Source organism: Diabrotica undecimpunctata, chromosome 10 (assembly GCF_040954645.1).
Source record: "Diabrotica undecimpunctata isolate CICGRU chromosome 10, icDiaUnde3, whole genome shotgun sequence".
NCBI lineage: Eukaryota > Metazoa > Arthropoda > Insecta > Coleoptera > Chrysomelidae > Diabrotica > Diabrotica undecimpunctata.
This window is the reverse complement of record NC_092812.1, coordinates 43,980,077-43,996,996: the sequence shown is the minus strand read 5'-3', so window position 1 is coordinate 43,996,996 and position 16,920 is coordinate 43,980,077. Positions and strand designations below refer to the sequence as shown.

The 16,920-nt window shown below is 32.8% G+C and overlaps 1 protein-coding gene across 2 annotated transcripts in view; it reads right to left on the bottom strand.

Annotated features, from left to right (window-relative positions):
• LOC140452522 (ras-specific guanine nucleotide-releasing factor 1-like) overlaps window positions 1-16,920 on the bottom strand; it is a 72,352-nt gene that overhangs the window by 25,876 nt on the left and 29,556 nt on the right. For both annotated transcript variants that reach the window (XM_072546836.1, XM_072546837.1), the window contains exons 4-15: window positions 16,747-16,853; window positions 15,978-16,125; window positions 11,222-11,705; window positions 10,940-11,133; window positions 9,474-9,599; window positions 4,796-5,022; window positions 4,516-4,616; window positions 4,250-4,356; window positions 3,926-4,193; window positions 3,498-3,824; window positions 3,165-3,356; window positions 2,637-3,109 (exon numbers count right to left, since the gene is read on the bottom strand). In XM_072546836.1, the coding sequence (XP_072402937.1) occupies window positions 2,637-3,109; window positions 3,165-3,356; window positions 3,498-3,824; window positions 3,926-4,193; window positions 4,250-4,356; window positions 4,516-4,616; window positions 4,796-5,022; window positions 9,474-9,599; window positions 10,940-11,133; window positions 11,222-11,705; window positions 15,978-16,125; window positions 16,747-16,853 (2,754 nt within the window). The remainder of the gene's footprint in view (window positions 1-2,636; window positions 3,110-3,164; window positions 3,357-3,497; window positions 3,825-3,925; window positions 4,194-4,249; window positions 4,357-4,515; window positions 4,617-4,795; window positions 5,023-9,473; window positions 9,600-10,939; window positions 11,134-11,221; window positions 11,706-15,977; window positions 16,126-16,746; window positions 16,854-16,920) is intronic.

Below are 16,920 nucleotides of genomic sequence, written 5' to 3'. Positions count from 1 at the left end.
TATTACTGGGATACTAAAGTTATGAAACAAAATTCTATCCGTAGAGATTGTGTTATTAACAAACAGAGATTTGGGATAATTTTTTCTACCGGTTGGCACAAATAATGGCACCATTCAATATAAAATCAGGGTTGTCATCAACAGGAATTATTCGTTCAACCCAAAAGCTATCCCAGAGATAGCATTTGTTCCTAGTACTATCACATACCAACATCAGGAAGAAAATGAGAATGTAGTATTACCAGTAGGTACCTAACGTTGGTAATAAAGCAGATTATTTTATCCCGTTAACTTCAGACATGCAACGAAAAGATTACCGTCGTCATTCTACTTCGGGCTTACAACCAAAAAATAGCTCAAAAAAAGACGACAAGCAACTCTTGTTGTCTCTCTACTTCGGATATTAAACCGAAAATTCGCACAAAAAAACCATTTCTGGACACTGATAGTAGCAACTCTGACTCATCCTTTAATTTTCATAACTCTAGCAGCGATAAAATTATTGATTCAAAAGACGATAAGAAGATTTTTCAAATATCCACAATATTTCATTCACAAATATGCTCTAAACACATGAAAATGCAGCAATCAAGAACAATAACAAAAGGCCTAGAAAAATAGCTATCAATAGTCGAGCTCAAATTGTTGCTAGAAATTTATTTGGTAGCTGTATTAGACCCAGCGATTCAGAAAATGCGAATATTACAGATGGTAAAAAAGACTCGTCAATGCTACTAAAATTACCCAATGCAACAAAAAACATTAAATCCTTGGTGCTAAGAAGAAGGGAACAATAAAACAAGAATCTTGGTTCTGCAAATTATGCAAGGAAGGCAGAATGGCAGATATGAGACTATGTAGCGCATGTAGCACGTATGTCCAACAAGAGTGCATGTGTCTTACAGCCAAAGACAAGAATAGTACATTCTTATACCCTGAGTGTGAAAAATAAAATATTTTTAAGTTTCTGTACTGTATTTGCTTAATATTTATTAAAACTGTTAAAAATTCTGAAACTATTTTATTGTATTAAGTTTTAAGTTTCATAATTAGGTATAAAAATTAACTTATTTTAGAGTGGCCATATTGCCGACACAATGTTCGTAATATGGCCAATAGCAGCTTTTTTTAAATGCGTCATAAATATCGTATTTTTAGAAAATTTAGACTTTTTAGAGTTTTATAAAAATAATTTTAAAGTTTAGTTTAAATACAGTGTGGTTTAAATTTAAAACAAATTGTATTATTATTTCTTCAATCAAATGATTGTGAAGATTATCAAAATCTAGCTATTGTAGCTTTTGTTTTTTCTAAACATATTAATCTAATTCATACGAGTTTTTAAAATCGCCAGACTCGTTTAGAACTCCAACATATAGACTCGGAATTTGTAGACCCTTTCGTTGTTTCGTCTACGGAAATTCAAAGATATTCGGCTTTTAACTGTCATAACCGTCATCACAACTTTGTAATATGCACATATTTCTTCCGAAGAGATGAAGAACTTGGTATTTGAGACAGTTTATCTTTAATCTTGCAATAAGTTTTAAAAAATGTTTAGTACGATTCATTTTCTAACTTGTGCAGAGGGATATTTTACTTCGAAAAGAAGTTGCATAGATCCTGTGCAAAAATTTCTTGCCAAGCTGACGTATTTTACATCTAGAAATACCTCTGTAGAATCTGCTGGCGAGGTTTATTTTCATTTTCTGATAGCCTATTTTTGTGAAGTGAAGTCTTTATGTGTTGAACTGCTTGGAATTTATGTATTTTGGCACCTGAAATAAATGAATATATGTTTTCTTAAATAGGTACCTATATTAAAATGATTAAACATTTTCGCATTTTTTTTATTTCTCAAAGTGAAATCGAAATCATAAAACTTTAAATGAAAACAATTTAGTTTTAGTGTTTATTTTGAAAAACTATATTAAATGAGACAACAGGACAGCTCCGATGTTACGGGACTGTTTCACCCTTAAATAGCGATAGACATATATATGTGTAAAGAATTTTGATAAGTTTAAAAATCTATTAAAATAGAGAAATTACCTTTATATCACAAATAGTGCAAAACATTTTCACTGTCGATAACGTTTAGTTGATAGTTGCTTCCAATCAAACTTCTTAGAAGACTTGATTTTTCCCTTGCTACTTTAGACACTCTCTCAAAAAATAATAGAATGACTTTTTCTACACACTATACGATTGATTTAAGACAAACCATTAATATAACAAGTTGCGATATCTACCCTACCCTTAAAATTTAATTTTGTCTTTTTTTTCTAGAATAATTCTTACAGCAGAAAGTACTGGTAGTATTTGTAGTATTCAAAATATAATAGGTATTTACTAATGTAATCTTTTCTGAGAAATCTATAATCTTACACATCCGGACAGTGATACCGCCCATGGCGGTATGTTTATGGGTACAACCACAAAGGAACTTAAAAATCGAATATATACTTTTACATTTTATTTTAATGGATGTTATTAATGTTGCAAGGTATATGCATTTATGAAAAACATGAGAAAAATGCAGCATATTTATGCATATGCATTTTGCATATAATTCAGTCTCTAGTTATTATAAATATGACATGCAAGTGTATTATAAATTATGAAAACATTATTACCTGCATAACTCCGGTTGAAGTAGAAATACTCGCTGATCTTGAAGAACTACATGAGGCATGATGGCTGTGACTATAAAAATGATGCTCATCTGATTGATCCTCTGATTCCACTGAAACTCCTCTTTGTATTACCTTAGCCTTGTCACTTGATTCCTGCTTCATTTTTACTGACGGTTTTTTTGGGTGCTCAGTTCTTTTTTGATCTTTGGTAGGAGACAGAAGTGTTTGAATGGCAGACTTAGTAGGGGACTTAACCATTGAAATTTTCACACTTGTGGTGGGTATGGTTTTTGTAGAAGTGGTTGCTTTACTTGGATATGCTTTTTGTGCAGTCTTTTCAGATGAGTCTTTATGTGGAGATGTGGCTGGGGAGAGAGTAATATCTTGACGGTTACTATCTGAGGGTGATAAACCGACTAAAGTTACTGAGCTGAGATTGCTAGGGGAATTTGGCTCGTTAAGGACGGTTACATCTAAAAGAAAAAGTGAGAAAATCAAATTTTGATAAATTAAAAAAAAATCATTTACCAGTTAAGGTATCACTGCTGCTGGAGGCTGCTACTTTGGAGATCGTTAAAAATTTATTTTTCTCTTCAATTTTTGCTGATTCGACTTTTATAGAAACAGATTTGTTTCCAGGATATGGCAAACTGTCTCCGGTTTTGGTGGGACTGGATTTGAACACTTTGGGACTTTCTGCTTCTTGTCCCTCTTCTCTGTCTAAAATAATTTTTTTTTATTTATTTACCAAAATGAAAAAAAAAACTTATATGTTCTGAATGCGTTAGCTATATAAGGTGCTATGTTTTAGTAATATCAACTACATTATGTATAAATCAAGGATATTTTATTTCTACTCACACATTTGCAACGTTGCTTTCCAAACTTTATGCCCTTGGGAGTCATAGCTGTGAGACCTGTCCCTATCGCTCATTTCAGACCCATATCCAGATACAGAACTAGCACCACTGGTTCTTCTTGGTGAAAAACTACTCCGTCTTCTTCCATCATCAAAGGTCTGCAAGGTATTCTCATCTTTAGTTTGTAGTCCATCTAGAGAAACTTCAAGGCAGTCTTCAATACTATAGAAAACCTTTTTTAGGGCTTCCAGGACTGTTACACCGTCAGTGAATACTCTATAAGTTAGCAGGAAAGTGTTAAGGAAGTCAATGGAGAGGAATCTCAAGTCTGGAACAAAAGTATTTAAATTAATAAAGTCTTGGACAAAATTAGTACTGCGTCTTCACTGACAAAATATATTTACCTAAAAATTTAATTTGTTTATTTACCTGTTAGTCTTTGTAGCAATCGTTCAGGTGTGGCATACCGAATTTGTGGTACCTTACAAGAATTCAATGTACGACTGAACCTAATATCAACTTCATTTTTAAACAATTTCGGATCATCTTTGAGGGATTGTGGAAGGCTTATGGAACTACTGTCTGGCATTGTTGGTCCCATAATATCGCTAAACTGTACGTTGTCCAGACACTGGGTAATATCAGATATCCAGGCAGTCTTTTCTTGCATTGTTGATGCTAATAAATGGACGCACATCTGCAGAAAAATATGTTTACAATAATGAGAGAGATTTTCAGGAAAACTTTACTTACCTGACTTGATTGTGTCATACTCTTTGTTTCTATGACGATCTTAAAATCCCTGTTGTGATATACATTTGTGCTAGTTGAAGCTTCGCTTGTAGTCGATTGACTAGATACTAAAGACATCAGAAATTTATGTTCAAACAATAATTATAGCAAACAGAATTTCAAAGTTAATGCTGTCATTTACTCTTTAAAAACAAGAAATACCCAAATAAATAACAACATAAGCAATAATTTAATGATTACCGTCATATATCAAAAATATTACTAACCATCCTCCTCAGGATTTTCTGAGGGATCTTCTATTAAACGAGCATCAGCTAGCGTAATTTTTCCAATGCCAGAAACTAAATGAAGTTTTCCACTTAACGTTCTAAAATATAAAAAGAAGAAGGTCAATAATACATAAATCAATTAAAAATTAAAATCACATTCAGAGTATTATAAATAGTTAGTGAACTTACAATGTACAATTACTAATGAATATCATGTTTTTATAAAAAGTACTTCTTGTGTGATATTTGAAACACCCTATAATAGATAAACACTTACCTAGTAGCTATAATAAGATGATTTGAAAACAAAAAACACTGCCTTACGATTTCTTTGTCAATTTTAAAAGGAAGTTTACTTTTTGGGGTTTTTGTCTTTTCACTTGGAAGCTGAATAAGCGATCCTTGTCGTACAAACACCTGGTTAACATCCAGTAAGATGTCACAGCCTTCCACTATCATTCTTTCAATTGCTAAGTTTTTGCGAAGGTTTTCAGTTTCTGATACCTATAATATTTTGTCATAATTATCATCATAAAAACATAATTATTATCTTGAAATTTGTTACTATCTTAATCATCATCAATTTCTTTATCTAATGTTTATGTTTTTTTACAAATATATCTCCAATGGAGAACAAAAGAAGGAAATGGAAAGAAAATACAAATTAAGAATTCCCGAATGAGAGAATATTTCTAAATAATGATGTAACGAATGAAGAAACAAGAATTCAAAATAACCTAGGAGATTTACTAAAATAGGAATAAAAGGATAAAGGGAAGGAAACATACATAGGTTACAGTAAGATCACTATAGACGGGGAAGAATGGAGATCGAACAAAAATTAGAGAAAACTGTAAAAAGACAAATATAGTTAAAATATTGATCTAACTAAAAGAAATAATAGCCGATATAGCAAGAGAATTCTTGGTAGGGGAAAAGAATACGAAAATAACAAAGAATGACTTTGTCAGGAGTAAAAATGCCTAAATAAAAAAAAACAGAATGCAATGGCTCAGGACAAGGACTGAAATAGATCGGAAATAATATAAAATGACAAAAAACACTAAACATTTTATATACAATAGAATGAAGAACGACTGGCTAAATAAAAAACACTAAAAGAAGTAGAGCAAGGAGGACGTACTCATAAATTGAAGCAGTCGAATAAAAATATATAAAATGATGTATTCATAAAGGGGCATCTAAAGTAAGAGAGGAAGAATTAGACATGTTCATATATAGGTAATATAAATAATATAACCAAACCCTTTAAAATGAAAAAGAAATTAAAAAAAATAGTAATCCTAAAGAAATTAAATGAAAAAATGGAAATGTGTTTAATGAACTCCAAAGCCACAATCAAATTCCAGGAAACAATATCAGAGGAATTTAAAATCAATAATGGGTTATGTTATACCTAACATATTTTGTGACAAGCAGAATTATGCGAAGAAATGAAGCACTAAAAAGCGATAAATCTACCAATTTTCCCCAACGAGATGAATCGCTATGCCACTTTTTACGCTCGATTGGGGAAAGTGTCTGGAAAGTTTGTTAACAAAACTAATGGTGGTAGATTGAAAATTGCATTTTTGATTGCATAAGAAAAATAGATTTTTAAAGTATATATAAAATGAAAAATTTGCAACTCAGAAAATATCGACAGAAATAAGTTTAATTGCGTTACTCGCAGGTTGTCGAGGTCGCTGAACACGAATTTGATAACGATGATGTTCTTCGAGCTACCTGGTACCCATATTGGACCTCGTCTCTAAGAGTTTTATTGTATTTTTTATTAAAATCAGTCGAAAGCCATCACTTGTGGGGTTTTCGAGGGCTCTGAATACAAATATTATGACCTCGATGATCCCTGAGCTACCTGGTGCCCAGGGTGAACCTAGTCTTCTGAAGTTTTATGTTATTTTCATTCGAAATCAGTCAAAAGTCATTACTCGGCGGTTTTCGAGGTTGATGAACATAAATATTATGTCAATATTCCTCGAGCTACCTGAAGCTCATTGTGGACCTCGACTCTTTGAGTTTTATGTTATTTTTATTCGAAATCTGTCAAAAGTCATTACTCGTGAGTTTTTGAGGTTGTTGAATACCAATATAGGCGCAGAAAATTGGCAAATTGGCGATGAACAGAAACAACTGGCGAAATAGACTGAGAAAGGTCGAGGCTCAACTAGGGCTGTAGAACCACTGATAATGATGTGATAATAATAATAATAATAATAAATAATGAGATTTTGTGATCGTTGAACACAAATAATTCATTGATAAATGACACCAGAATATCTTATGGAATTATATATAATTCAAAAAAATTAACCAAAATATTATTTTTTTAATTTGGCGCTTTTAAGCAGTTCGCAACACTTATTAAGTGCCAGGTGATACATATTATAATCCCGTCTGTAGCAGCTCCCGCCTTTTCCTTTCACTGTTCTCTTATATCTACTCATTTTCTTACACGTACTAGTATAGAGACATCCGCAAAATTACATAGGTAGTTAACGTACGATTTTTCTCCTCACTCTATATCAAATTATTATGAAAATCACTTTTTTTATATAAACATGTGGATTGAGAAAGAATGGCTTGGTTTACAATTTGGTACGTAAACATTATGCCGGGTGAAAATGGCACGAATATCGAAAACTATAAGGAAAATCAATTATCTGATATAGAAGAAGATGAAAAAAGAAATACATTTGAATGATACGATTATTTGTTAATCATTTTTTTACTTAGTAATTTTTTTTTATATTTATATTTAAGAAATCATATTTTAACTTATATTTTTTTTATTTAAAGGCAGTCGCATCAATCATATTGGTTATTAGCTGATGAATTTAATGCAAACAATAATGATTACAAATAACAAATAAATAACATACTTATATGTGGTTCAATATGTTACAGTCTCTTAAAAATTTCACAATATTTTCACTGGTACACTCACTAAAAATATCTCCTATAACTGATGGAATTTTATTAGTTAGTCTTTCAGCGCTATGTTTGGGACACTCCGTTAATACGTGTTTCACTGTTAACGGCACGTCACAACTCGTACATTTTGGTTGAGGTTCCTTCTTCATGAGATATTCATGTGTGAGTTTGCTGTGTCCTAATCGGAGTCTGGTTAATACAACCTGAAGGAAACGGCTAGGGACGTTGTTATTCCATCGTCCAAAATTTGGTTTAATTTCTTTTAACTTTGAGGATTTTTCTTCCCAACATTTAGTCCAATTACATATCAGCTTTTGTTTAAAGTACGGATTGAGATCTTCTGCTAATGGTTTTATTATCGGTCTGATATTTGGGGAATTTGCTATTTCTCGAGCATTTTTATCAGCTAGTTCGTTTCCTTTAATGCCTATATGTGATGGTATCCACACGAAGACTAATGTTTTGTTTTCCACCTGCTGCATCTTGTTTTTAATTAATTTAGCAATCGAGTTGCAAGTGTACATTTTTGACAGTATATGGAGGGAATTGATTGAGTCAGTAATAATAAGGAATTTATCTGGTTTGACTGTTTGTATGCGATTTAGAGCTCTGTATATATTGCATACATTTCTCCAGTTATCACAGTGGATTCTGTGGGCAATTTGAAACTTTTTATTATATCTCTTATAACAAATGATGATCCTACACCAGAAGTTGTTTTGGATGCATCTGTGTAAACTTGGATATATTCAGGGAAACAAGAAAGTATTCTATTATAATTGCTTATAAATATTTGTGGATTAGTTTCAGATTTATGATATGATGATAGTTCTAAATTCAAAGTAGGCAAAGGTATTAACTTATATTTGATACCGCACTTTCATTAACATTTTAAATAATAAATTAACGAAAAACTTCATGAGACAAGATAGCCGCTGGGCACAAGATACCTTGGAGATCATTGGCGTCACAATATTCGTGTTCAGCAACCCGAAAACCCTCTAATAACGACTTTTGATTGATTTGATTAATAAAAATTACATAAAACTTTAGAAGACGAGGTTCACCCTGAGCACCAGGAAGCTTAAGGATCATCGCCGTATTAATATTCGTGTTCAGAGACTTCGAAAACCACCCAAGTAATTACTTTGGATTGATTTTGACTAAAAATCACATAAATCTCTAGGAGACGAGGTTCACTCTGGGCACTAGGTAGCTCGAGGACCATTGTCATTATTATATTTATGTTAAGTGACCTCGAAAACCACCGAATAATAAAATTAAACTCATTCCTGTCGATATTTTCTTAGTTGCAAATTTTTAATTTTCTATGCATTTTAGAACTGCATTTTTCTTATGCACATAAGAATTAAAAATTTTTATTTTACCACCATGAATTGTATTCACAAACTTTCTTGACACTTTCCTAAATCGAATACAAAAAGTTTTACAGCGATTCATCTTGCTGCGGAAACTTGGTAGGCTTAGTACTTCATTTCCTTGCATAAATTAAATAAAAATAACAATACTAAATTGAATTCAAATGATTGCAGATTACCTAACAATTTTAAAAGAAAAAAAGAAAAGACTTAATGAAATCTATACATAAAATAACATTGAACGCAGATACAGGAAAAGGTTACCAAAAACTGAAAATTATTTAGATTTAGATTTAGATTTATTATTAGAAATTTGTGAGAGAGGTTTGGCTGCACCAAGAATCAATTGCAAATAAGATCAGGATAGCATTGGTGATTTCCAATCTCCGATAAAATTAACGCAAGAAAAAGACGAAAACATCAGCGAACAGCAAAAGATCCAGGAAAAGATGGTAGGACTAGATAGAAGAAGATATAAAAATAATGAAAATAACAAACTAGAAGACAAAATATATAAACAAACAGGATTGGAAACGCATAACCAACGTTTCAAGGATACATGTAGAGTTATGAAAAATAAATATATTAAAGATATGAACTGTTAGTCCTTAAAACACTTACCTCGTCATGCATCTGTCTTGATAAATCTTCCAGTTGTTGTCTGGCGTTTTGTAAACTTTTTCTTTCAACATGATCATGTGGGGTATGTGCTAATAATTCGTGTAAAGTAATTATATACCGGGGTACCTAAAATATGCGCTAAATTATGTAACGATTCTAAGAAAAATTTATAAAAATTTTAATTTACGTAGATCAAATTCAATTTAATTCAGAAAGCATTAATTTTTATGCTGCCCTTTTATATACAGGGTGTCCCATAATTAATTGGACATTAGCTAATGGGTGATAGCTGACATCAAAACAAAGTGTTTGAGCTCAAATTGCTTAGGCAAAATGTTGCTAGTTTTCGTTCTACAGGGTGATTCATTAATATTTTTTTGTATTATTTTTAGGGATATATTGAAAACTATTTAACCGATTTAAGTGAAATTTGGTATCCTGCTATTATTTAGTATGCTTCATATGAAAATGATATTAGTTTAACCATTGAAAATAGGTGGCGCCACCTACTATACCATTGGTTTATTAATGTGGCCATAATTTTTTGTCCGCCCTGTATAAACATTCTAGGAATAAAAAGATGAAATAACATTCAATTCTACACAAAAAAGGTATTCTTGTTTCAAATCAAAAAAGTACACCGTTTTCGAAATAAACGAATTTTTTAGAGACGTGCATAAAATTAAAAAAAATTACAAAAAATTATCTAAATTCAAATATTATTCAAAAGGTCTTAAATACCAGTGAATATTAAATGTATTAGTAGTAGATAATTTTTGTAAACAAAATGCATATGATTGAAACAATTATTTTTATAAAACCGTTTACACAGCAACAAAATTGAAAAAAATTAGAAATTAAATTAAATTAAACAATGAAGAAAATAAAACAACTGACAAACTGAATAATTCAAACCGAAACGAAAAAAATTACAATAAGTGTTCAAAATGTTCACCATTAGATAAACTACATAATCTAAATCTTTCGTGTAAGTTTTGTTTTATTTTAAATAATGAGTTTCTTTGGGCCCTAATTGCGTTAACTCCGTCTACAATATTTTACCTTTATCTTAAGTGGTTTATAAAAAACTTAATAGCACTTTGACAAATAATGACTCGCACTGCACTTTGACAACTAATAATAAATAAATTCGTAGTTACGTCTTGACGTTGCCATTAAGTTCAAAGGATACTTGTTTTGCAAAAAATTAAATAGAGACATGCATCATTAACAAAATACATTTATTTCAAAAACGGTGTACTTTTTTATGTGGAAGAAGACTAGGTACCTTTTTTTGTGTAGAATTTAATGTTAGTCCATGTTTTTGAAGTTATACTTCTTTAGGTGCAATTGGGAAAAATCAAAAAAATTGATTTAGCAGAATTATTGGTGGAGGCAGAACAGGATCTTTTATTTCCTGCGCCTTCACCAATTCCAATTCTTTCTTCAAAAAATTTCAAGTATACCTGATGCATGGGATATGTCAAAAACGCTTCTAAAGATCGTCCTCTACAGGCTGGTTTACTTTCCAACCGTTTTAATAGAGCAGAAAACTGGATTGATTGCTTACATTCTGTCAGTACTTGGAGGGAATAATGATGGTTCCTTACGTATTCTTGATAAATGCTTAATAAAGGAAGTAACATGGAAAATAAGTCACCTGGAATTACAGAATGGATAATATATAGATTTAAAAATTAAAGAAAATATTCAAAATCGTACGTATACGAAGATTTTGCTGTACTTACCCAAGACAAGCGTCGGCCAACTCTCTAACCTGGACGTCAATCCTTTTAGAAAGATCTGATGAAGAAATAATACTGTCTCGCTGTTTAGGAAAATCGAGTTTACGTCTTCATGGGAACATGGCGGTTTCTTTGAGGAAGCTGCCATTTTAAAAGGCCTCAGAAAACACGTGACTAGCACTTCCATCTGCTCCATGTACTCTTCTTCATCTTCAACCATACGAAACACAAGGCTGTTCCGCTTGCGCATGCTCTCAGCGTGGGGACTTTTGATGTACTGTTCTACTATTTGCTTCCACCTTCTTCGACACAGCCAGCCACGGAAGAAACTCTGGACTTTCTTTATCTTCCGCAGTGCAATGGAATCTTCATCTAAGTTAGAGAATTGACTACCTACGTCTGAGCTAGAGTTACCTTGATATGTCGCTATATTGCCGTTTAATTGATAGTGTGGCATCGATCTCCATTCTTTCTTCAGAGCAAATAACTGCAAAAGAATACAGCAAATTAATATCTTCCTATATCGATACTGTGTAGATGCTATACAGATGGCTTCCAGATGAAGATAACGACCTGAAAGGTACAAGAAGAAATTACGTCATTTCAATAGACTTGAGAAATACTTCTTTATCTTTCAAGCCGAGATGAGGGCTTAGAGATACAACTAATATGCTCTGAGATAATTCGGTGGTGTTAAAGCCTTTAAAGGCTTCTAATTTGTGTATCTCATAATGCTATTGAAGCGATGCCCAATGTAATCGTTAAGTTGTTGGGATTAAACTCCTAGATGAGAGAAAGGCAGGAAAGTGCACCAAAAGTTCTCTCCTATGACTATAGTGCTGCTGTGTGATACCAAACACTTCGTCGGTGAGTTAATCAGTAGCCAATTGAAGGATAAGTGGCAAAGCAAACTTGATTGGAGTCAGAAGCTTAGCCTGGCATTAAAAAATTTATTATTAGGAGATAAATAACACAATTAATTATTTCTTGATTTTTGTTTGTTTTTGCACATAATCTGTAGACACACTGTACACAAATATATATATATATATATATATATATATATATATATATATAAAACTTGTATAAACACCGTGCTTTTATAATTATAGTAGTAATAATCGGGGCGGTCCTTATTCTATTGATCAGGAATGCAAATGTATGTGGTTTATAAATAATAAAACGTCAATTGATCCCCTTTTATCATCGTAATTTTTAAAATATAAAGAAACAGTTTAAACATATCTTATTTGTGTAATATACAGACAATATCATAGAATTTCATTAATTTGAACTAAATAGTAACTTAAAATTAATTAAATTTCGTAATATATAAAATTTAGAAAAAAATTATAATCTTGCTTGACCACACTTTTGGTCTCCTATGCCCCTTTTTATTGTTTTCCTGTTAATTTGTCAGCTTCCATTTACACTAAATGACAAACTTATCGAAGTTTCTAATATTTACCAAATAGTTCTTTAAACAGTTGGTGGTTTACTGGTTTCTTATGGTGGTTTTAGGTGGTGGTCCTCCGAAAGCAATTGTATATCTGGCAAATATAACAAACGGAATGCTAAGATACAGATACATATAAAAAATTCCATGTACTTATGATACCAAAGCCAGGAAAAACCACATATTTTCGCAAAATTACAGGCTGATTAGCTTACTTCCAGTAGTCAGTAAGACAGTAGAGCGAAACATCCAAACCAAACTCCAATCAGAGACAGACAGGCTAGGGTTAATCCCAGAAGCACAATTTGGATTCAGAGCTAAACATTCCAGCGAACTGCAAGTACTGATACTTATAAAATACATAGCAGCTCGATTCAACGACAAGAAATATATAGCAGCCTTTCTGAATGTGAGCAAAGTCTTTGACAGAAAGTGGCATGAAAGACTGACATACAAAATAAAAGATTATGGATACACCGGAGCCATGACAAAACGCATCTCCTCGTACCTAAGCGACCGGAGTTTCGGGGTCCAGATAGGATTGGTTCTATCTGAACACGGAATCCCTGAAGCTGGCGTGCTATAGGGGGTAGTCTTATCACCCCTCCTGTAAAGCATATATGTACAACAAATGTTCTAAGAACACCCAGAATACTAATCAGCCTTTAGAAGACACTGCAATCGCGGAAAAACAACCTTGACATGGCTGCAAGAAATCTATAGATGGCACTGGATACGATAGTGGAATAGAGTATACAACGGACTCATCGAACCGCAAAATAATGCTAAATATCTAGGAGTCACAATGAAATAAGGTCTAACATTCACACCACATGTTAACGCGACAGTCTAGAAAACAGCAGCGGCTAAAGCCACAATAAGAGGACCGAAAGGAAAAAGATTGGCGACCACATTTTTAAAAGCTTCTCTATCTTTTGCAACGTGGAATAATTCGTCTACAGTCATGTTTGTCCAGTCTCGAATATTTCGCAGCCATGACTTCCTCTTTCTACCTATTCCCTTTTTGCCATCGACTCTACCCTGCATGATGACCTGCAGAAGACTATATTTATTATCTCTTAGTATGTGTCCAAGGTATGCAGTCTTGCGTACTTCTATCGTTCTCAACAATTTTTTGTCTCGACCCATTCTTCTCAGCACTTACTCATTGGTGACCCTGGTAGTCCATGGGATTCTCAACATTCTCCGGTATATCCAAAGTTCAAAGGCTTCAATATTTTTAACTATTTGCGCTTTTAGTGTCCATGTTTCTACCCCGTACAATAGTTTCGACCAGACGTAACATTCAACAAACCTCAGTCTCAGCGCAATATTCAGATTTTTTGTCACAGAACAATTGTCTGAATTCTAAGAACGCTGCCCTTGCCATTTCTATTCGTACCCGGATCTCTTGGTCTGGATCTAATTCTGTGTTGATGTAAGCTCCCAGATATTTATATTTTGTCACTCTCTCTATTTGCTGTCCACCAAGAGTTAGTTGTTCATTATTTATTGGACTCCTTGATACTATCATAGATTTGGTCTTATCTGTGTTGATGTCAAGTCCCATTTGAATGCATTCACTATTTATTGCATCTAGTAAAGTTTGTAGATCTTCTATACTCTCAGCCATAATTACCGTGTCATCTGCAAATCTCATGGTGTTTATGATTTCTACACCAATTCTTATTCCCTCTTTTCTTTCCCATAAGGCTTTTCTGAATATGACCTGTGAGTACACGTTGAAAAGCGTCGGAGACAAGACGCATCCTTGCCTAACCCCTCTCGCAATCGGTATATTATTTGTTTCTATAATCGTACTACCAATAATTACATATTAATCTCTTGTATGGGGATACAAAAGTCACAGCAACAAAAAAAATGTTCAAGCAGCACACAACAACTGCCTTAGAGAAACTGCACACGTGTCCAGATACGTCGCTGAACGGTTCCTATTCAGAGACCTAAAGACACCCGGGGTGATGTGATTCTTTTTTGCACGAGCTAATCCTCCTCGCCCAATGAATTATATCACCCTAATGTCCAAATTCTAAAGACAAAAAACATAGACCATAGGGACTTACGAATAATAACAAACCTCTACTGGAATCAAAGAGCACAAATCATAATAGATAAGAAACCAAGTCCAGAAATGGAAATCAGGAGAGGAGTTAGGCAGGGATGTATTATGTCCCCATTACTATTTAATGTATATAGTGAAGCCATTTTTGAAGAAACATTACTATCTCAAAGTGAAGGAATAATAATTAACGGAAGATTTATTAACAACATAAGGTATGCAGATGACACCGTGATTATGGCAAGCTCTGCTGAACAACTCCAATTACTGCTAAACAAAACAAACAGTTTATGTGACAAATATGGACTGAATATAAAAAAAAAATGATAATAACAAAGAAAACAAATAAACCAACAAACACACATTTGTAAAATGTAGCATATGTAGAAAGGGTTGATAAATACAAATACCTAGGAACCTGGATTTCAGACAATAATGATCAAACAACCGAAATAAGAGCCAGGATAGAAATAGCAAGAAATGCGTTCGTAAAAATGAAAACAATTTTTTGCAACAAAGACCTTAGATTAGAACTGAGAGTAAGAGCACTGATATGCTACGTGTTTTCGATACTGCAATATGGACTTGAAAGCTGGACATTAAAGCAAGAACACATAACTAAGTTACAGTCCTTTGAAATGTGGTGTTACAGGAGGATGCTTAGAATAGCATGGACACAGAAGAAAACTAACACGGAAGTATTGCGAGAAATGGGCAAATAATGCGAAATAATAAACACAATAAAAATAAGAAAGTTACAATATCTGGGACACGTAATGAGGGGACAGCTATATTAACTGCTAAGGCTGATAATACAGGTAAACATAAGAGGAGGAAGGAGTATAGGAAGAAGGAGAGTGTCATCGTTGAATAATTTAAGGGACTGGTTTAAATGCAGTTCTATAGAACTCTTCGGAGCAGCAGTAGATAGAGTAAAGATAGTGATGATGATATCCAACCTCCGATCGGGAGACGGCACTTAAAGAAGAAGAATGTCACACTTAAGGGGTGTGTAAGTCTCTCAGGCTGGGTTAAACTATTGTTTGCTTACTAAAAATCTGTTTACAAAACACTACTGTCAAATCTAATTGGAACATTTCTGACAAATTTACATTGTTACATTTGATTTACTAACTTTAATAATTTACTTCATTTTTGTGTACAGCTCCCTAAACATGAAAACAAAAATATTAATCTTTAAAAGTCATCAATTTAGTACTTACTTCAGCCCTTAGTTTCTTAATTTCCGTTGCTAGCTCTTCGCATTGCAAAGTGTACTGCCACTTTGCCGTTTTTTCCGATTCAACAATCTGTAGTAAGTGCAGATGCTTCTGTTCCAGTTCTTCTTTTTGAAGAAGCAGCCTATTAAAACTAAAAGAATAGATTTTTTAAGTCTAAGAAATGGAATCTGGCTAAAGAAAAGATACAAAGGCAGCCAATTGGGAGGCATTTTAAAGAACTCCGTGGCTTAGAAAGAGATATACTGGAGAGAATAATTTAAAAAACAATAACCTATAAGAATCGTCGGCCGAAGAAATCAAGAAACAACAGTGCCCTAGTCCATTTTTGTTTAAGTTTTGAATTAAAAACTTCTAATAGTTTACTTTAAGTATTCTTTTTTGTTAAGGAGATGTTATTAATTGAAATGAACCCCTCATTTCAATTAATTTGATCAAATAACCCTAATTAAATTTAAAATTAACCACATAACAATATTAGTATTTAATAATATACTTTAAATTAAAAATGGACAGTAATATTATTGAGAAGGTAGAAAAAGGGCACTTTAACGTGGTTTTGATATGTAAAAATGAGGACAGTGGATTTCTGGTGAATACAAAAATATATAACGCCTACGAATAAGTTGGTGTGTCGTTGATATAATATAGATGATTTAAGGGGAAGACATTAATTTATGACAAGAAAATATGGAAATTGTGAACGGAGAGGCAACCTCGACTTTTTGTCAATTTTAAATTAAAATTTTCTTACCTTGCTTCTCTGATCGCTTCGATCCAGTTTTTGCACTCCATTTCATTGAGCGCGCGCAACTCATATTGTCGGATATTTTCTCTTCGATATGTAACAGCAAAACAAAACTAGAAGAAATAGTTTTTAAAAACATTTATCATATATTTTAACTTACTTAAGAAGAGGTATCTTTGT